The sequence below is a fragment of the Schistocerca piceifrons genome, chromosome 1 (assembly GCF_021461385.2).
Source record: "Schistocerca piceifrons isolate TAMUIC-IGC-003096 chromosome 1, iqSchPice1.1, whole genome shotgun sequence".
NCBI lineage: Eukaryota > Metazoa > Arthropoda > Insecta > Orthoptera > Acrididae > Schistocerca > Schistocerca piceifrons.
The window spans coordinates 514,596,605-514,619,712 of NC_060138.1; the positions used below are offsets into that span (position 1 = coordinate 514,596,605).

General features: G+C 39.1%; 1 protein-coding gene across 1 annotated transcript in view; it reads right to left on the minus strand.

Annotated features, from left to right (window-relative positions):
* LOC124743829 (trehalase-like) overlaps window positions 1-23,108 on the minus strand; it is a 148,580-nt gene that overhangs the window by 27,124 nt on the left and 98,348 nt on the right. Inside the window, exon 4 of the mRNA XM_047248891.1 lies at window positions 21,407-21,604. Within this exon, the coding sequence (XP_047104847.1) occupies window positions 21,407-21,604 (198 nt within the window). The remainder of the gene's footprint in view (window positions 1-21,406; window positions 21,605-23,108) is intronic.

Below are 23,108 nucleotides of genomic sequence, written 5' to 3' on the forward strand. Positions count from 1 at the left end.
GGCCTCTGCCAATAGCATACGAGGTCTGTTAAAAAAATTCGAGAACATTCGTAATTTCGCACCAATGGTATATTGGAGCAAAATGTGGTTTGCATCCCTGCACATGTCTGTGTGTAATGTCTATCTGCTGGAAGTTTAATTGTTCTACACCTGTTAGTTATTGTTCATGTTCAGTGCTGTAATGAGGAGAATGCTGTGTCCATGGTTTGCAAATTCTGAGATGGCAGAGTTAGAAGAGCAATGCGTCTGCATTAAATTTTGCATGAAACTCAAGAAAATATTTACAGAGACACAGCAAATGATGCAGGAAGCCTACAGTGATGAGTGCTTAAGCCATACTCAGTGTTATGAATGGTTCTTATGGTTTAAAAATGGCTGGATGGAAGTCAAAGAAAACCCTCGGCCAGGACGTCCTTCAACATCTACTAACTACGCTCATGACAGGAACATCAGTGAAATTGTGCATGCCAATAAGACTGTCCAAAAGATTGCAGAAGAATGTAACATTTCATTTGGATCTTGTCATGAAATCCTGACACAGCATCTTGGAATGCATCGAGCTGCCATCAAGTTCATCCCACAGCTGATGAGTCAAGACCAGAAATACCTTCACCACTCAGTCAATAAAGAGCTTTTCGATGATGCAAATGAGAATGAGATATCCCTTAAGAGAATCATGGTGAGACATGGGTCTATGGCTATGATGTTGAGACCAAGGTTCAGCCTTCACAGTAGTTTGGGAAAGGTTCTCCAAGACCAGAAAAAGCTCGTCAGGTCAGGTCAAACGTCAAAGCCATGCCAACAGGTTTCCTTTGACTTTGAAGGATTAGTTCATAATGAATTCATGTCACAGAGAAAAACTATTAATCAATGGTACTATCAGGATGTGTTACAATACCTGCCAGAGAATGTGAGAAGAAAACGGCTTGAAATGTGGTGAGGCAATTCATGACTCTTGCATGACAATGTCACACCCACCCATTTATCCTTGTTAGTGTGTGACTATTGCACAGAAAACAATATCACTGTGCTGTGTCATACTCCATACTCTCCATACCTGGCCCCTGAAGAATTTTTTTATTATTTCTGAAGTTGAAACCCCCATTGGAAGGATGACGATTTGCAACAATAGACGAGATAAAAGAAAATTCATGTGATCAAACAAGATGCAATTCATGACTGCGTCCAGAAGTGGAAATGGCATTGGCAGCATTGCATAAATTGTGGAGCAGAATATTTCAAAGGAGACAATGCACAGTAAGTAAAAGGTAAGCGCATAGAAAAATTTTGAGGACAAATTTCCAGGATTTTTTAAACAGACCTTTTATTCCAGGTTTTCTGGAAATATGGCTTATGACAGTAATGTATTGAATGTGTATTTCAGTACTTTGCTTATATGTGACGTACAGGACTTTGGTAATGTATCTGGATTTCTATCAACTATGTGAGAGTTTTAGTTCTGACCTAGTTAATCACGTTCTCAGTTTCTCAGACAGCACATAAGGAGTAAATGTATGTGGAATTGATACTGTTTCTTGTGTGCATTCAACTGCTTTACTCCTTGAACATTCAAGCTAATCTTCTAAGCTGCTTCCACAAAGTGATTATTAAATATGTCAGTTATCTGGCAGTTTTCTAGAGCAACAAAGTCATCACATTCCTTAACTGATTTCCCAGTTTATCTCCTAACCATTGTACATATAAATTTCATTTTACTATCTTAATTATCAAGTTCAGACAATATAGGGATTTTTTTTAAATTTTAATCTCCCTCCTTAATAAACCACAGCATTTTTTGTAATATAAAATCTTCTCCCCTTCTCTGTTCGTTCTAACCATTAAGTATGATTTCCTTTTCCTTGCACGATATTCTGAAATCTTTTATAATCCAAAGCTTCTTATGTCATATTGGTGCCATACTACATTATTATTATTTACTGAATGTCATAAATATTATATAGCATCTGTGCAAAGATATGGCACTGGTGATGGTAAAATGTTAAATACATAGTAATTTTTTTCATGAAGATAAAGCAGTACAATAAAAATGTGTAATATTTGCAACAATAAAGTACCATTTACCTTGAACAGCTAATAAAAAAATAAACATCAAAATTCTGCACATACATTGTGCCAAAAATGATAGCAGCTGTGAGGTACAGAAATGACAAAAAACATGATGGCTCTGTTAATATACAAAAATATAAACAATACATGCTAATATTCACATGTTATCATACACGTGAATACATACATAAAATTTCCTTATTTGCTCTATACCACTTATAGTGAAATGCCACCCATAGTGAAAGAGCAGTGTAAAGTAGAGGACAATTACAATATTATGCTTGGAACAAGCTTAAAATATAAAAAGCAATTACACTGATCAGCCAGAACATTATGACCACCTACCTAATAGCTGGTATGTCCATCATGAGTTCTGATGCTAAGTTCAATCACATCCTACATGTGTTCAGATCTCGCAAGGTGGGGGACCAGCACACCAACTGCAACTCAACACTATGTTCTGTGAACCACTCCATCACACTTCTGGCCTTGCAAAGTGGTGCATTATCTTGTTGAAAAATGCCACTGTCATCAGGATACATGATCGTCATGAAGGTTGTAAGTTGTCTGCAACCTGTGTATGATACTCCTTAGCCACCATGGTGCCTTGCATGAGCTCTGCTGGACCCATGGATGCCCAACTGGATGTTCCTCAGAGCATAATGAAGCTGCCGCCAGCTTGTCTCTGTCCCGCAGTGCAGGTGTCAAGGAACTGTTCCCCTGGAAGATGACGGATTTGCGCCCTCCCACTGGCATGATGAAGAAGGTATCGGGATCCTTCAGACCATCCAACATTCTTCCACTGTGTCAATGTCCAGTGCCAATGGTTATGTCCTCATTTCAGTCGCAGTTGCCGATATCATGGTGTTAACAATAGCACATATACATGTTGTCAACTGTGGTTGCCCATTGTCAGGAGTGTTCAGTGCATTGTGTGTTCAACAAACTTGTATTCTGCCCAACACTAAAGTCTGATGTTAGTTCATCACAGTTCACCACCTGCCCTATTTTACCAGTCTGCCCAGCCTACATTGTCTAAATTCTGTAATGAGGAGTGGCCACGCACCCCACAATGTCTGGACATGGTTTCACATTGGTTTTGCCATGTGACACTCATTGTAGCACTCCTTGAACACCCGACAAGTGGCATTGTTTTTAAAATGCTCATGCCGAGCCTCCAGAGCATCACAATCTGCCCTCGGTCAAACTCAGATAAATCGCACCCCTTCCTCATTTTACACATGGACAGCACACTCATTGATACTACATGCACGTGTCTGACTAGCAGTCATTCCTTGCCATGTGATGTTGCTACCACCTGGAAGGGTTTATATTGATAGTAGGCTGGTGGTCACAATGTTCTGGGCGTTCAGTGTAATGTACTGAAGATCACTGTATACATAGAATATTTGGGACAAAGTTTCCTTAAGACTGAAACTAAGTGTGTGATAGAAAGAGATCATATTATTAATACAAGTTTACCTTCAGATACTTGTCAGCATACTGAAAAGTATGCTGCGTTAGTATTTCCTTTACTTCCTTCCTGAAGGTATTGCTTTTGCTTGTAAACAATAGCAGCAGTTTGTTAAAGTGAAGACTGCCCATATTTCTCATCCCTGCTTGACTTCTGCTCAGTCTTTGGCTCACTAGATAAATGTTTGCCTATGTTCACGTGAGATAGTTGTGGAGTTCTCTATATGTTTCAAACAGATCAAAGTTACTCTTTTCTCTTTGCAAAACACTGTTTCTAGAGCATAAATACAGGGGCATGCAGTAGTGTGATACTAATTTGTGTGCATCTAGGTGCATTTGTTGAATTCCTGTGAATTCAAAACTGGTTTTCTCTTATGCCTAGGACATCTGCAGAAATACCTTTAGAAAACAGATATATACCTGGACCGATAATTGTCTTCACCTGTGTTAGATGAAAGCAAATATCGACAAGACAATAAAGTTTGTGCAATCCCATGTCTTACTGCTCTGGAAAATGAGAATTCATTGATTGTTCCATATTAATCATAGTGCATGAATAAAATTAACTGATTTTGTTGACTATAAATATCATCAGAATTTGTATTAGACATACCACAAAAAATAACCATTCCTGTGCAGTACTTGTATGTAGAAATCAATCATATAATGCATTCATAAATTGATGAAAACAACTTTTTCTCAATAAAACATCCTCTTTCCCAAGAGTTCCACATCTCTTTCAATTTTTCTGATTCTCAAGAACTATCAACTACACATGTTTCAGAATGAACAGAGTGGCTTGTTACACCAAGAAAAAAAGACATACAGATCTGTGTTGTTAATTCCTATCCACCATTTTTTACACATTATCCTAATAAAAATTCTTCTATAGAAGAGAAGGAGAAATTTTCTGTGTTCCCTTTTAAATTTTAGTTTGCTGTCCATCAGACAAATTACATCACTGGGTAAGGGATCAAAAGTTTTTGTAGCAGCATTTGTACACCCCTTTTTGTGCTACTGATAACAGTAATTTGAAATAATGAATGTCATTTTTTCTTCAGGTATTATAATTATATAAATCAATATTTCTTTTGAACTTAAGTGGATTATTTACAGCAAACTTCATGAGGAAATAAATATATGTGAAGCAGTAGGCAGAATACTCAACTCGTAATAAACAGGTGTCTACAAAACAAACACATGGTGCTCATCCATGATCATCTTGTAGACATACCTACATACTTTGTCATACCTACTGCTACTTGAAGAAAGAGATTTCTGTGCTGACATAAGCTGTCATCAGCACATCAGGAGGCAAAGAGACTGTGAGAAGATTGATAGTAGGCACAAGCAACACGCTGATCAGGATAGAGGCTAAAAACAGACTTGGAGGCAATGCGCCACCAACGTACTCCCTACTGCCAGTATTTAGATCACCATCACGGATCGGAGGCCCCAGTCTGTCACTGCCCAGTCCATCATCCAGTGAGTCACCAGGTCACAGCCCAGTCACTTGCAGTCACAAAAGAATCTTAGTCTCAGGCATTTCATAGTGGCCAGAGTAGTGTACATAGTGCACTTCACCAGCAATGAGGCTAACATGGAGTATTATGGAAGAGTTTGTACCACAACACACGGGTGCTTAAGTTAAGTAGATCTCTGTTTATGTTACTAAAGAACCCTATTAATACATGTGTGCAGTTGTTATAGAAAGAGGATACTGGCCACCAAACAACATCCTCTCCTTGCTTCCAATGGTACTAGCCTACAGTGACAATGAGATGACGCAAAAAAACTGGCAATGAGTAAAAATAATTCTGTGCAGATTTTGCTTGCATCTCTTGTGTTTCAGATTGCAGGGATGATCATATTTGAGTGTTTTCTAATTTTTTGTTGTGTTCTTGCATGTATTCCACCTATGCCACAGCTGCAGATCTAACACAACCTTTATAGTTTCAGAACCAACAAATTTCTGCTTTGCTGATGGCAGTACAACAACTTCTGGCTGCACAAGCCTCATCGGCCACACAACAACTACTAACTGACCGACTAGCCCAACAAGTGCCACTGACCAGCATACTTATGTTCCTGCAATTTAATGACACCAAAGAGGAATGGCTCGAATGCCTGACACAGTTCCAAGCACTTTGTGAAGTTCTTCGAGTACAAAGTACTGTGCAGCTGCAATACTTTCTTTCAACTGTCCGGTTCCCAGTGTTCAGGTTAACATAAAAACTATTTCCAACAGTAGCTCCCAATGAACAACTATGATGACATAATCGCTGCATTAACTCAATATTATGAACTGCAAGTCCAAGTAGCTGTAGCCAGATATCAGATCATTTGCTTGCAGAAAAAGCTGGAACAGATGTATCTTCAGTGGTACACAGAATTAACAGGTGTGACTTGGAAGTGTAAATTTAAGTGTAGTTGTGGCAACTTTCACAGTGATTTAATGATTAAGGATGCTATAATATTCAATATCCCAGGTAGTAGAATATGGGAACAGATCTTGAAGTACTAAGATCCATCACTTCCTCAAGTATTGCAGATCTTAGAGCAATATGATTTTGATGCCACAGCGACCGTTAAGTTTGATCAGACGCCAGTTTGTTGGGGCAAGTCCCCTTGCAACCAAGTCCCCAAGCAGCCACAACAACAAGCGTGTACACAGCCATGTGGACAGCCACATAGACATGTAAACAAGCCTGTGAACTTAGTGAAGTCTTGCTCTTGATGTGTTGCTTGCCATAAAAGACAGGATTGGCCACATGTAACGCAACATGTTACACATTTAAGAAAAGGTCATATACAAGCAGTTTGTTTGCAATGGCACAAAAACGCCAATTTTGCCCCCTCCCAGATACATACAGATTTGTGTATATTCAGTGAATGCTGTGTTCTCTAAATTTACAACAGGTTCTGACAAAAATAAGATTAAAGTTTTGCCTCTTTCTCACCCTAGTGCTGCGCAACAATGTTCTAACAAACTATTTGTCTCAATACAAATTGTTGGCTGTTGTATGAACTTTCAGTTAGACATGGGTACCTCAGTAACTTTGCTTAATTGCACCATATATGTATTTGCATGACCTACCAAGCAGCGATAACTATCTGCAAGTTTACATTAATATCTTACAGCTTACTGTTATTAACTGTCAATGAGGGAACACACACTGTTGTTACATTCTACCTTAACCTAGGTGGAACAGAATGGACATCTGCAAACAGAGCTGTTTGTGCATTACCCTATCGTTTGTTACCCTATCATTTGACAATACTGGTCTCCATGAACTCTGTGGTTTGCACACTGTCTTTTTTCTCCATATTCTCATGCCTTATTGCTCCATGTTCTCATACCTTAGCAATACAGAAAAGTTTATTTACAGCAGTAGAAGATCCATGTTAACTTTGTTTGATTGCGGCTTCAAGATATAGTGACTAGTGAATCTAACTCACATTAACTATTACTCTTCTCACTCTTTATTCATTCCTGAATAATTCCTCTCGCTCTGAAAGATTTATCCAGTGGCCCTGCTTCAAGAGCTCTCCAATACCATTGAGATAGGTTCTATATCAGCCCCATCTGTGCTGTACAATAATCCTATAATTCCTTAGCTACAGGTGCTGTATCAGCCCCGCCTATGCTATACAATAATCCTAACATTCTCCCAGCTACAGGCCTCACCTGTGCTGTACATTAATCCTATAATTTCCTAACTACAGATGCTATATCAGTCCCAGCTGTCATGTAAAGTATCTGTTTCTTCCCCTTAATTTTCCCCTGACTACAGGCACAATATCAGCCCCACCAATGTCATATAATTAAAAAACATCCCTCTAATTCCTTTACCTCCACATACCTGATAGACTTTCCCACAATGTCAATTCTTCTGTATGGTCAGCTATTGCTGGTGGATTTACTGCTATCATGAACACTGCTTCTCAAGGAAACTGGGTAAGTTTAAGTGAAAATATCATGGCCAATGACACATCTCTCATCCTTGTGGGATCTCAGCACTTTGGCGGTTTTGAGACAATGCCACATGATGTGAAGACAGTAAAACCTAACCAAACAATATCACTAGTATTCCTGGCTTAGCTATGACCTTAAATCCTAAATTACACGTACCTGAAATTACTAATATTATGTTACTCATATCCTTCTTAGTCATCATAAAACATTTGTATTACATAATTCCTGTTTACACCAAAAAATCTCATGTCTCTTCTGGCTTATCCTCACAAAATTATTGAAGTTTTCAGAGTACCCAAGATTTTCTACACCTCAGCCAGACACACTCCCTGTGGTGGCTGCTGTAATGCTCTCTTTTATGGCAAACCCATCATCCTATGGGATGTGACTCAGCGTATGCCCAGGTAAATTGCACCAAGTGTAGATTACTGGAGTAAATGGTTCAGCCCTTGGGCTCTTAATGATGCTACAGTGGTACCTCATCCCAACATTATGAGAAAAGTTTGTAAAGGTCACACCAAAGGATGTAAGAAATTCCATGAGGAAAAATTAAAAATTCGGCAGACATGGTAAAGGGTAAAGTTGTAAACATGACTTAGAATGAACAGTGCACCGTCCCAACAAAATCAAGGCACAGGTCTCCAGCCAACACCCCTGCCTAACACAGCAAAGTCAGCAGAGGCACCACTTCTGCAACTGACACTTCCATGAGTTGACAGGCAAGGACAAGTAGCCACAGTAGCTTCGACTCGGAAACATGACTCTTTTACAATAGTCAGCACCAATCAGCACGATTAAACCCCCCTGACTCACCCCCAGCCCCCCCCCCCCCCCCCAGCCCATACCAGTTCATCATTTAACCAGCAGGGCAGTTACATATTTGACACACAATCTGTGTCAGCCACAGTTGACACTGTAACTTAGCTGCCACCACACTGCAAATGAGGTACCTCTGCCTGTCTGCCCAGCCCTAGCAGCCAAAGCTGTGCTAGCCTCTACAACAACAGTGGAACTAGTCAGTCTCATCCCCTGCAGAAGGCCATGAGCGGTGCTTGCCCACCACTGCCAGCACAACTCTGGCAGACCAGAGATTGGAGTTCAGCACACTGTCTACAGAGAGCACTTTTCCAATGCAAGCTGTGCTACGTTGCCTGCTGCTACAACGCCAGAATGTTATGCGAAAATGGAAACACTCTTGAATGACTGTATGATTTGGCTCGACTAATTAATGGCTTGTATTTGTTCTCATGTTTGTGCACAACTGCTTTGGATGAGCCAGAATGGGCATAAGGTTTTTATTGTAAATAGGAAATGTACAGATTAAATTTTTTATGGTGAGAAAGGACAATAGGAATAAAACATGTATCAGTAATTAAACACAGGCATAGTGTAGGAGTTAAAACTCATGGCTAAGTGATGAAAATTATGAGATCTGATCTGGAAAATGTGATGACCAAGGAAGACAGGTCGAGTTACAGCATGAAAAAAAGACAGTTAATGTAACCTTTTGGCCAAAGCCTTCTTCAGAAAAGAAAAACATGCATGTTCACACAAGCAAGCACGTGTGCACGTCCACACACACACACACACACACACACACACACAAACACACACACACACACACACGCGCGAGTGTGCAAACAAATTACTATCCCTGGCCACTCCAATCAGAACAGAACAGAAACAAAGTGTTTCTTAAAAGACATCATAGCAGCCGTTGACTGTATAAAATATTTATTGTTACTATTGCAAAGGCTGCATTTTGACGACGACATGTACTCATGTCAGATAGTTTTATATTGTGATAGAATGTAACTTTGCAATGTTACTTGAAAATGGCCATAAGGCCGAAATTGCAATAGTAACAATAAATATTTTATACACTCAATGGCGACTATGATGTCTTTTAAGAAATATTATATGACTGTGAATCCCAACCATGAGAAGTTAAAGAAACACTTTGAACAGTATCAACAGTAGGTCAGGGAAGGACGAGAATAGCAGTGTGTGGTGGGGGAAGAGGAATCTGTGCTACCTGGTGGAGCATGTTGGGACAAGGTGTCAGGAGACAGGACTGACAGATGCAGTATGTGTTTGTGCACTAGGTCTGAGAAATAGTACCTTCAACATACTGAGCAAAAGAGCTCCCATCACTGTAGATACACAGTCAATGAGTGGCCAGGCTGTATGGAAAGGATTTTTTGGTGTGGAAAGGGATGACTGGTGTCAAAATTCAGGCACTACTGGTGGTTGGTGGGTATAATATAGAGAGATGTTGGGATGGACTCATTAGATGGGAGGAGCTCGATGTCCAGAAAGGTGTCATGCTGGTTTGAGGAGGATCAAGTGAAGTGGATGGGAGAGAAGGGCACCCGTGGCTGTGCTGTAGATTTGTTTGTATATCCTCTCTTCAAAGGGGAAATAGTTGTGTGTTAGGATATACACTGACAGAAAAAGTCACAACACCAAAAAATAATTAATGTAGAGTAACAAAATTTTGGGAATACATTTGTGTAGGTAGCATATTTAATGGTTAACACTGCAAGGTCACAGGTTAATGCAAGCATGAGATAAGCCATAGGAAATGGGAAATGCTGGTGCTATCCGCCCACCCTCCCCCCTTTCTCTCTCCCTGCTCTGCTCTCCCAATTGTACCTAGCTGCCCTACCCTCTCTCCACCTTGTTCCTGCATGCTCCCACAGCAGCACTTTACCATGCCCCACCCTTACACCACTATCTTCCACCTCCCCACCCCAACCTCTTCCTTGCTCCCACCCAGTTGCCTCTCCCATCATGCACTGCAGTTGGCAGAAAGCTTATTGTGTGACAATCTTTTTGTTGTTCCTATCTGAGACTTAGCACCTTCGATATATAGTGAATAACACCTATCCTTTTCAAAAATGCTACTGCCAATTACGTCATGCCTTGGTCATTGCCCCACTCCAGATGCTTTGACACAACTGCAAAACATGGCTCCTCTGCAGTAGTCAGTGCTGTCCAGCAGGATTTAAACCCCCAGGATCATTCCATCATCATTGGTCAGCTGGGCAATTATATGATGTCCAGTCTGTAGTAGTCAGAGCACTTGCCATAACTTTGCCACTGCTGGGCCACAAACAGCCCAGGGAGCCAACACTATGCCTGCTGCCTGCCCCTGCTCTACAGTGTCAGTCCAGGTTTCAACTCCGGGCAACGCCATCGCCATGTAGCTGGGACACCACATCCTTCTGCTATGCTGGTTGTCAGGTGCCGCTACAACACCAGAATGTTATGTGGAGATTAGAGTTCACTTTAATGAAAGTATGCATTGGCTGGATTAGTTAAATACTTGTTGTGTTCATCCTCATGCCTGTTCACAAGTCATTTGGACCAGTTATATAGTGGAGTAATAAAGAAGTTATCGTATCTTCACCATGACTTTCTCCTGGTGCTGTGCTTTTCCATCCTATCTTTGGCAAAGAATTGCACCCACACATCAGCAAACTTCTTTCTCCCCTTTACTTTACTATCTCTAAGATTTTTTTTCTCTATGTAAGCCAGGTGAAACGCTGTTTTGTCAGCAAAACTGAAATGTACTTGGCTGAGTATAACAGGATGACACAGAAAGCAATACATTATTGTGAATACTGAAGAATAGGTAGAAAAATAAGGAGAGGTCAGTAACATCTATAGGAGAATCCAAAAGAAAACATTCAATGAATATTCCAACAAATCAACCTGAAACTTGAACAGCTACTGTATGTCCACAGCATTCAGACCAGTCAGGTAGCACTAACAGGCACATCTACAGCACTATGGGAAAGGCAGGCAGGTTAGTGCCCATTATGATGTCCACAACACTGTGGGGAAGGCATGTCATTGTGCAGTACGATGCACACAGTACCTTGGTACTGTGTCTTAAAACATAAGCAGCAATCAAAGAGTTAAAGGAATATGCTACAGCATCGTAATTAAAACCAGAAACAGCACAGGGTTGTGAATGTTCAGTGAAGACAAAGAAATGTTTACATCTTTGTAAAGGTCCCTTACCCATGGTACTGGCTTTTAGAAATTTACATATTTTATTTATTTAGCCGCTGGAGACATACATTTATGGATCACTACATATTTACTATTTCAGTTTTGTAAGCACAATGTCATACACACATTTGCAAAAACCAACATTTCTGTGACACATTACTGTACACAAGTACACATCTGATACATCATACACAAGTACAATCTGATACATAGACTGCATGTTCATATTTAAAATCTATTACATGTTGTTGTTTACTTCTAGTTGTTTGCAAGTGAAACATATTCATTGATGGGACACAAAGCTTCACAAGGAACAGTTTTTGTTTAAATATCTTTCACAATGTAATCAGCAATGCGAGTTGGGAAACTGTTGTACAATTTTATTTCCATATGCACACACTTCTTTCAAGTTGTACTGTGTTATTGTCAGTTACTCATAACTTTATACATTTTTGAGTAGCATGGAGATATTTTTCTTCATATGCATGTGCTGAACTTGTTTTTTTTATTACCAAGCAAAAAGTGGTATTTCATATGTGTACAAACTATAGAAAGCTGATATTTTAATTTTCTATCAGTGACTTACAACCGTCAGTCCTTCTTACATTATCAATAAATTATTATTTTGATAGCTGATATTTGCAGTTCGAAGATTTTATTTGCATCATCTGTCTTCAAATTTCTATATCTTTGCTCATTATGACATTAAAGTGTGAAACACACACTAGTTGTATCACATCTGTGGCTAATCCATTTCAGAGAATAACAATAGTTGTACCTAATTTCCTATTTATTTTTTTATCTTTCCACAATCATCAACTGTCTACAGTGAGCCCATAATCTGAAGGAGCCATCTGTTACTCTTATACCATTGTTGGATGGTGTTAATTTATTTTTCTCACACTTAATAACTGGTTTTCAGCTAGTGAGTCGCATATTGATGCATCTTTTTTTGTTATAATGTAGGCTATACTTTTAGCTATGTCTTTTAATCTGTTTACCTGAACCCTGTGGCCAATACATGCAATGTCCATAATAGGAGCGTTTGTGAAGTGACTCTAAATTTCAGTGAAACATTTATTTGCAACTGTAATGTCTTTATCTGAAATCTAATCAGGATGAAAATAAAAAGCATGTTGACTAAAAAGTGATTGAGTGACCCTAAAGTTTTTATGACAATCACTTGGAAATAATGAGAAAACTGCATCAATCAGCATAAATTATTTCACATAAGTATTCAAACATAAAAAATAATTATTGGGACTGAAATAGATCTATTATTAAATATTGAGGAATTACTATTGAAGTTTTTATGTCCTCATCCATGAGTACTATAGACCTTCCTGCTGGCTGTTCAGTCCAAGCAACATCTAACTTTTCTCTCTAAAGACAGAAGTTATCAATTTCGCAGAAAGGCCAATATTTGTCACAGGAGCAGTCAGTGATTTTGTTTAATTATTTCAAGAAAAACACAGTTTATATCATAATTTATTAACTGTTGATCCAAGCTTCAGCTGAATTGGCCTTCTTCAGATAGAACACTAAAATCAGGATGTTACTTTTGCCAGCATCAGCTAATGTGTTTCATAAAGTTACATGCAAGCTGATGCCTGGTTAAGTTATATCTGAATTTGATCTAACTCAGCTGAAACTGGTAATAACAGTAAATAAATCATGATCTAGATGTGTTGTTTATAAAATATTAATTTTGTGTTCTATGTTGTTGTTGTTGTGGTCTTCAGTCCTGAGACTGGTTTGATGCAGCTCTCCATGCTACTCTATCCTGTGCAAGCTTTTTCATCTCCCAGTACCTACTGCAACCTACATCCTTCTGAATCTGCTTAGTGTATTCATCTCTTGGTCTCCCTCTACGATTTTTACCCTCCACGCTGCCCTCCAATACTAAATTGGTGATCCCTTGATGCCTCAGAACATGTCCTACCAACCGATCCCTTCTTCTGGTCAAGTTGTGCCACAAACTTCTCTTCTCCCCAATCCTATTCAATACTTCCTCATTAGTTATGTGATCTACCCATCTAATCTTCAGCATTCTTCTGTAGCACCACATTTCGAGAGCTTCTATTCTCTTCTTGTCCAAACTATTTATCGTCCATGTTTCACTTCCATACATGGCTACACTCCATACGAATACTTTCAGAAATGACTTCCTGACACTTAAATCTATACTCGATGTTAACAAATTTATCTTCTTTAGAAACGCTTTCCTTGCCATTGCCAGCCTACATTTTATATCCTCTCTACTTCGACCATCATCAGTTATTTTGCTCCCCAAATAGCAAAACTCCTTTACTACTTTAAGTGCCTCATTTCCTAATCTAATTCCCTCAGCATCACCCGACTTAATTAGACTACATTCCATTATCCTTGTTTTGCTTTTGTTGATGTTCATCTTATATCCTCCTTTCAAGACACAGTCCATTCCATTCAATTGCTCTTCCAAGTCCTTTGCTGTCTCTGACAGAATTACAATGTCATCGGCGAACCTCAAAGTTTTTATTTCCTCTCCATGAATTTTAATACCTACTCCTAATTTTTCTTTTGTTTCCTTTACTGCTTGCTCAATATACAGATTGAACAACATCGGGGAGAGGCTACAACCCTGTCTTACTCCCTTCCCAACCACTGCTTCCCTTTCATGTCCCTCGACTCTTATAACTGCCATCTGGTTTCTGTACAAATTGTAAATAGCCTTTCGCTCCCTGTATTTTACCCCTGCCACCTTTAGAATTTGAAAGAGAGTATTCCAGTCAACATTGTCAAAAGCTTTCTCTAAGTCTACAAATGCTAGAAACGTAGGTTTGCCTTTCCTTAATCTTTCTTCTAAGATAAGTCGTAAGGTCAGTATTGCCTCACGTGTTCCAGTGTTTCTACGGAATCCAAACTGATCTTCCCCGAGGTTGGCTTCTACTAGTTTTTCCATTCGTCTGTAAAGAATTCGTGTTAGTATTTTGCAGCTGTGACTTATTAAGCTGATAGTTCGGTAATTTTCACATCTGTCAACACCTGCTTTCTTTGGGATTGGAATTATTATATTCTTCTTGAAGTCTGAGGGTATTTCGCCTGTTTCATACATCTTGCTCACCAGATGGTAGAGTTTTGTCAGGACTGGCTCTCCCATGGCCGTCAGTAGTTCCAATGGAATATTGTCTACTCCGGGGGCCTTGTTTCGACTCAGGTCTTTCAGTGCTCTGTCAAACTCTTCACGCAGTATCTTATCTCCCATTTCATCTTCATCTACATCCTCTTCCATTTCCATAATATTGTCCTCAAGTACATCACCCTTGTATAGACCCTCTATATACTCCTTCCACCTTTCTGCTTTCCCTTCTTTGCTTAGAACTGGGTTTCCATCTGAGCTCTTGATATTCATACAAGTCGTTTTCTTATCTCCAAAGGTCTCTTTAATTTTCCTGTAGGCGGTATCTATCTTACCCCTAGCGAGATAGGCCTCTACATCCTTACATTTGTCCTCTAGCCATCCCTGCTTAGCCATTTTGCACTTCCTGTCAATCTCATTTTTGAGACGTTTGTATTCCTTTTTGCCTGTTTCACTTACTGCATTTTTATATTTTCTCCTTTCATCAATTAAATTCAGTATTTCTTCTGTTACCCAAGGATTTCTACTAGCCCTCGTCTTTTTACCTACTTGATCCTCTGCTGCCTTCACTACTTCATCCCTCAAAGCTACCCATTCTTCTTCTACTGTATTTATTTCTCCCATTCCTGTCAATTGCTCCCTTATGCTCTCCCTGAATCTCTGTACAACCTCTGGTTCTTTTAGTTTATCCAGGTCCCATCTCCTTAAATTCCCACCTTTTTGCAGTTTCTTCAGTTTTAATCTACAGGTCATAACCAATAGATTGTGGTCAGAGTCCACATCTGCCCCTGGAAATGTCTTACAATTTAAAACCTGGTTCCTAAATCTCTGTCTTACCATTATATAATCTATCTGATACCTTTTAGTATCTCCAGGGTTCTTCCATGTATACAACCATGTATGTGTTCTATAATTTGCCCTAAATATATGTGTTGCTGTTATTCTAGTTGGGCGCATGATGTCATAGTCGTTAATGCTTAATTGTCAATGAATTGTTACAGAAATATATATGCAATGCAGAGTACATCATTGCAAAATAATCTAATAAAGTAAACAATTTTAGATAACATTCTAAATAGATACATACACAAAACATCATAGTAAATTCTAAAGATCTCTCAAATATGTATGGGTGGCTGGTTGAAAGCACCTTCATGGTAGGGTTATGTATCTATACAACTCTTTGTTGTAACTCAGTAGACAAGCAAAAGTTTACTATCCATATTACATACACTCTGAAGGTCATCATCACCTAAAATAGAGAGCAAGTCACATCCAAACTGTGTTCTGCTCTCATTTGATCATTGGGATCACCCCAAGTATCACACACTAGGTGATGCTCTCACTGAAGCATAAATCCGTATGTTAAAGAGCAGCATTTTATTCAGAGGTAAGAGACAACATCTTCATTTCACCTTACTTGCTGGAAAAAAGTACGCTTTGGCTGAGTAGTAGATTTCACCAACCACAGGTTGTTGACATTCACATTCTGCCAGTGCTCCTTCCAGTAACACTTAGTCTTGTCTCTCAGCAGCAAAGTTACTACATGTAGTAGGCCTTTGCATTGTACAACAAGAAGCAGTATGCAGGCCCCCCTTGGCTGCCACATTCATAATTTCATGGTTCCAAATTTATATATGCACTGGTAACCAACTGAATACCCCTCTTTCCTGAGTGCTTGAGATGAGGAATTTAGTAACCTCATGTGTCCCATAACCCTCAAGATAGCATGTACTCCCACATCATAAACACTGAACTTACTCAGTAATGAAGGTCCAAGATGGAATGACAACAATATTATGGAAAGTATAGATTGTTACTCTACGCAAAAAGGAGGTACCCAGTTGCCGACAGGTAGAATGAAGAAGACTGCTGAAATATTTACTCATAAGCTTTCAAACAAAGTTTTTCTTCTGAAGCAGAATACATGCACATTCATGTAAGCGCAACTCATACTCAAATGGCCACTGTCTCCAGGCATGGGGGCCTGATTTTGCCTGATTCTGAGATGACCATTAATCTGCTGGGGTGGGTGATGTGGGCAAGGGGGAGGCAAGGAGTAGGAAGGGGGAAGGATAGAAATGTGGGGGTTGGGGAAAGATTCTGTGCTGCCTGCGGGATAATGCTGAGACCTTGTTTGGAAACAGGTCTCTCATGCCTTGTCTCTCAAATCACCTACCACCTCACACATACACACCACCTGCCCACAAAGGAGCACACCTCTCTTGACTCAGTAACACCCATGAAACTAAATCATATTCTTCGCAAGGTTTTCAACTACCTCTTGCTATGCCCTGAAATGAGGAATATCCTCCCTACTATTCACCTCACCCCTCCAACTGTGTGATATTCTGCCATCCACCCAAACTATGCAATATCCTCATCCATCCATACTTCACTCCTGCTCCCCACCTCTTGCCTCAAAACTTATATCCCTGCAATAGGCCTAGATGCACATCCTCCTACTACCACCTTCCAGTCACAGACATTGCCTATCCCATCAAAGGCAGAACTACCTGTGAAAACAGTCCTGTGATTACCAGCTAAGCTGCAACCACTGTGCTGCTTTCTACATGGGCATGACAAACTAACAAGCATCTGTTCTTGATGATCAATTAGTAAAAACAGTCAAGATCACAGAAAATCTCATTTAGTAAAATGACCAGCTTTTGTATGTTTAATCGGCCATCTTCATAATATGAGCATTATTTTGCTAGAGCTGGTGAATAGTGAACACCTGTTTGTGGATGCAACAGTGACTGCTGCAGTTACCTTTGTGATCACACACAGCTGTTTACCATGTTGCCAGCTTCAGTCAAATGGTGCTCATAATCTGAAGATCACTGATTAAACATGCAAAAATGATTGTTTTAAGAAATGAGATATTCTGCAATACTGACTGTTTTTACTAACTGAACTAAAAGCTGCCTGTCCACTACAAAATTGTGGACAAGAGACAGCTGGGCCACCCAGTTAATGAACATACTGCCTATCACAACATGCTTCACTTCAATGAGTACTTCTCAACATGTACCAACTGGATCCTTCCTATGAGTTCTGAATTTTGCAGGTGGGATCTCTCTCCCTGCAATATATCCTACATTCCTATAACCCCACTGGCCTCAATCTCCAGTAGTCCCTGTCCTTCACCTACCTACCCCTTTCTCTCCTCCCACTCCAGCATTGTACATGCCTTCTATCCAGTATCCCACCAACACATCTCTACTCTATCCCTTTCTCTATTTCTTCTCCCCCTCCCTCCCCTCCCCTAGCACAGCCTTCCGATAATGTATGTAGTATGCCGTCCCTACCACTTCCCTGCATGCTTCCTCAGGCAACACAGGATCTTCTCTCAACCAAATGCTTATGAGTAAATATTTAAGCAGTCTTTTTTGTTGTGTCTATCTGTGACTCAACATCTCTTCTGTATGGTGAGGCAATTTATCCTTTCTATAGCCTTGAACTTATTCAGTGGGTACATCTCGTTTTAATGTGTCCAGTTGTCATGACATGTAGAAGGGGCAGTTGTAAAGTTCATTGTTGTTAGCAGTGTAGCTTTTTGGTGATGTCTCTGAAATGGTAAAAGATTAAATCCTGTTAGCAATCGTATTTACATCTGTGATGTATTTAGCCCTGAAGAGAAATTTCTCTCTTATTGATCAGGAGACTACCACTGTACATGAGAGGCATTTCAGCCTTCCCAAGTGAAACTGTGAGGTTCTAACAGAGGTTCTGTGTAGATGATCAGCATTTGAACTTGTATGGAGTTGCATGCCTCAGATTTTAGAGAAGCATTCCTCAGTCTAACAGGGAGAAGGTGGTCTTCATAGATGTCATGAATACTTCAAAATGCATGAATCAACAGCATGATAGACCATGTTCATAATAGGACCTACTCATTCCTGAACACTATAGTGATGTCCGAACATCCAGGTGGCTGTACAGCATCTAGTTAGCCTTACTAAGCATCTACTTCAGCAGCTTCCTGTCAGACATGGCATTATCTGTTAGATGTATCCTGTCCAGTAAGTAGACACTGCTATGCAAATCACTGACTACATCCCACTAAGTAGTCTATGTGATGACAGAAGAGCAAATCAAGATATAGGCAGTGGAGGACAATTCAACAGCTGTACTGAGGTACTGGTCTCCATAACATTTAGTGTTCACTAAAGCCACCACAAAGAAATTGATTTTTGGATAATTGTGCACTGATGTCAGTGACAGCCTAGAAGAGCTGTGACATGTAATTCATATCAGTTACTTGAATGGACATTGCGTATCGTGAAGGACATTGATTATTTGAATGTTGCCACTTGCTTGCAACAACTCATTGTAAATATAAAGTTAGGTATTGTCAGTTCAATAGCTGAAATAAACTCCATTAATATGATTTGCTTGTATGTTGTCCAACTATCCGAGAAAACAGCTTCCTAGGCACCCTATAAGAGACAAGTGGGCAGGATTCCACAAAAAGGAAACACAGACACCTAATAACTGAGGCTGACAGAAAGTGTAAACTGGCAAAAACAGGAACATATAGAGAGTGAATACAAAGGTGTAGAAGCATGCATGACTACTGGAAAGAGCTGGCCTGGGTGGCCGAGCAGTTCTAGGCAATACAGTCTGGAACCGCGTGACCACTACAGTCGCAGGTTCGAATCCTACCTTGGGCATGGATGTGTGTGATGTCCTTAGGTTAGTTAGGTTTAAGTAGTTCTAAGTTCTAGGGGACTGATGACCTCAGAAGTTAAGTCCCTCAATGCTCAGAGGCATTTGAATCATTTGACTACTGGAAAGATAGATGCCACCTATAGGAAAATTAGATAGATCTTTAGAAAAAAGAGAAACACCTGTATCATTATTAAGAGTTCAGATGGCAAGTCAATATTAAGCAAAGAAAACAATGCTGAAAGGTGGAAGGAATTATTAGAATGGCTGTACAAGGGGAATGAACTTGAAGACAGTATTACATATAGGGAATAGGAAGTGGAAGAAGATACAATATAGCAAGAAGAATCTGACAGAGCACTAAAAGATCCAAGTTGAAACAAGGCTACTGGAGTAGATGACATTCCCTGATAATTATTGAGATCAATGGGAGGACATACCATGACAAAACTATTCCATCTGGTATACGAAACACATGAGGTAGATGATATACTCCCAACTTCAAGAAGAACGTGATAATTTCAGTTCCAAAGAAGGCAGGTACTGACTGTTGCGAACATTACTAAACAATCTGTTTGAAGCTGGCACAGTACTTACAGTAGAATATCTTTGGCTTCCCTCTGACAACCATGCCTCCATCCTTGCTACCCTCCCTGTTTACCTTTCCCTGTTGCTTCATAACCTGGGTTGTGAGTAACTGAATCCACTTTCCCTTCTTCACTTTTTTCCCCTCTCTCCTCCCTGATGAAGGAACAAAAGTTCCAAAAGCTAGGAATGTAAATTTTCAGTTCTGTTTTATGTGTATCTATCGGCTGTACTGAGCTGAGGTAAGTACTGGCCAGCCCCTCTATCTCTTTGTTAGTATTTGTTTCAGGTAGCAAGACGCTGACATGAATTATTTACAGAACAATGGAAAAAACATAGAGGCTGGTCTTGAGAAGACCAGTTTGGGTTCTGCACAAATGTAGGTACCCACAAGACAATATTGACCAAATGTCTCATCTTCATACAACTAAGACCGAGTAAAGAAAGACAAACCTATGCTTACAGTATTTGAAGATTCAGAGAAAGCTTTTGACAATTTTGACTGGAATATACTCTTTGAAATTCTATAGCTGGCAGGGATAAAATATAAGAAGCAAATGGTTATCTACAACTTGTACAGAGACCAGAATCAGTTACAAGAGCCAAAGTTTAACCTATACATTGAACATGGAGCAAAGTAAATTAAAGTTCAGGAAGAACAAACAAAAACTTTGAGGTTGTATTTCTCTCAGAGACGGCAAAGGACATGGAAGAATGGTCTGTAGAGAATGGATAGTGTCTTCAACAGAGATTATTAGATGTACGTCAACAAAAGTAGAGCAACAGTAATGGAATGTAGTTGAATTAAATTTTGTGACGCTGAGAGAATTAGATTAGGAAAAGACATGCTAAATATAGTTGATGAGTTTTGTTATTTAGGCAGCAAAATAAATGACAATAGCCAATGTACTGAAGATATAAACTGTAGACTGACAGTAGCAAGAATATTTCTGAGAAAGAGAAATTTTGTGAACACTGATTATAAAGTTAAATGTTCAGAAGTCTTTTCAGAAAGTATTTGTTTGGAATGTATCCTTATATGGAAGTGAAATGTGGATGATAAACAGTTCAGATAAGAAGAAAATAGAAAATTTTGAAATGTGGTGTTGCAAGAGAATGCTGAACATCATAAGAGTAGATCAGATAACTAATGAGGAAGTGTGAAATAAACCAAGACAAAAAGAAAATTTATAGCACAAGTTGACTAAAAGATGCAACTGATCAATAAGGCACATCCTGGAGCATCAAGGAACAGTCAGTTTGATAATGGAGAGAAGTGCATGTGATAAAAGTTGTAAAGGGGTGCCAAGGCTTGGCAGAAGTAAGCAGATTAAAATGTGCCTTGGTTGAAACAAGTTATGCAGAAAAGAATAATAGGCTTGCACAGAATAGACTAGCAAGGACAGCTATAACAAATCAGTCTTTAGACTGCATTTTCCCTGTCCAAACACCAATAAAGTAACCCACTTCTGGAAAATTATTATCTAGATACTTACTTTTGTGTCAACCCAGGCACGGTAGTTATTATAAACCCAGCGGAGAGCCCATTCCCGAGCCATTCTCAGTGCTCTTGGGTCATTTGTAGCTTCAAGGGCAGAGATGACAAGGTCTTGATGTGGGGGCCATGCATTAGGAAAATCCCATTGCTGTCCCGTTTGCTCTAAGGTTGTTGGGATTCCTCCAGGATATTTAACCTGCAGAGTAAGTACATACAGAAATTATCTTTTTAAATGTAGACTTGCAGTTAACAGTAACTAAAAAAACTAATTTTGATTTAAATTAAGAAATCTTTCTAAGAATAATGTATAATTTCACTTTATGCTTTCTAAATAATAGCAAACACATTTTACCAATGTGCTGAACAATACAAAAATTTGTATAAACAAAAACAGCTACTGATATTACACACATGCACAGAGAGTATACACTTCTGTCATGAGAAAATAGCAGTTCAGAGAAAATGAATTAAATAACAGGTAAAAGTATGGTCTAAAATTGTGGTACCATGGGACTGTATATAGTGGTAATAACATAGTAAAGGGAACTCCTGAGTGGACTACAGACAATGGTAGCACTCACTGCATAGGTGAAGCAGTTTCATAAATAGTGTAAAGGACAAGTTCTCTCACTCGCAAACATAATTTCAGTTCTGTGAATACCTGTAAAATGGTAAGTAGGGGGTCTCCCACATTACTGCTAATCTCAAAAGGCAAAAATTCTCTTTGAGATCAAATAGCAAACTGAATTTGCAAAATGTTGCATTTGCTATCTGAATACGTGACATGATGAATAATCTATTGGCTTGAGAAGCAATTCATATATGGGTCAGTGAAGGGCAGTATGACCCTGCCAGTGGCCATTAGACAGGGGTATTATTGCATGTAATACTGCAGTGGGAACAGTGCTTCCATGTCTGATGAGAGGAAATGTTTCCTTTTTGATGTTTAATTCAGCTGCAAGACGCTGTCTACAACAGATTATGTTGTCAAGGTCAATTTTTTCTGATTTAATTTTGGAGGGACACAACAACTGGCAACTTCATGAAGATCATAATGATTTATTTTTTATGGAATAATTATTGTTTGTTAAGGCCAGAAATTACATATAAAATGGCTTGAATTTACAGCATCTGTGGGTGTAAGAATATGCTAAGTGAACTGGTTTACAATTTTCATTGAGTGATACTACTGCACTTTTTCTCTTTTTCTGCTTATTTATTTCTTCTTGAAGCATTTTGCATGCTATTGATGTTAATGGTTTATACAAATTAAATAATACATATAATAATATAAGACAGTAACAAAGACAACAGTTATATCATGCAGATTTACATACAAATGTACAATGAGTATAAGTTAAAAATTAAGATCTTCTGTTACACAATCAAAGTATTCCTCTATGGCTTAAAAGCCTTCTTTAAAATTTTTCAAGGTTTCTGATGAGGTAGTGTGGCAGTGCATATCTGACTCCGAGGTATATATAACTATTATGCATCTTGTTTACTCTAGTAAAAAGCTGGTCAGTAATTTCATTGTGGCATGTATTATGATAATCAATGATTGTCTTAATTTGCAGCTCTCTTGGTTTTCTTTTGTGTGCAGACTGGGGAACTATGTACAAAAAACAAGAATCTGTCAAAGAGACCCAGCTTCTTGTAAAGTGGCCTATGGGAAACATTGTTTTGAAAGCACCTATTAC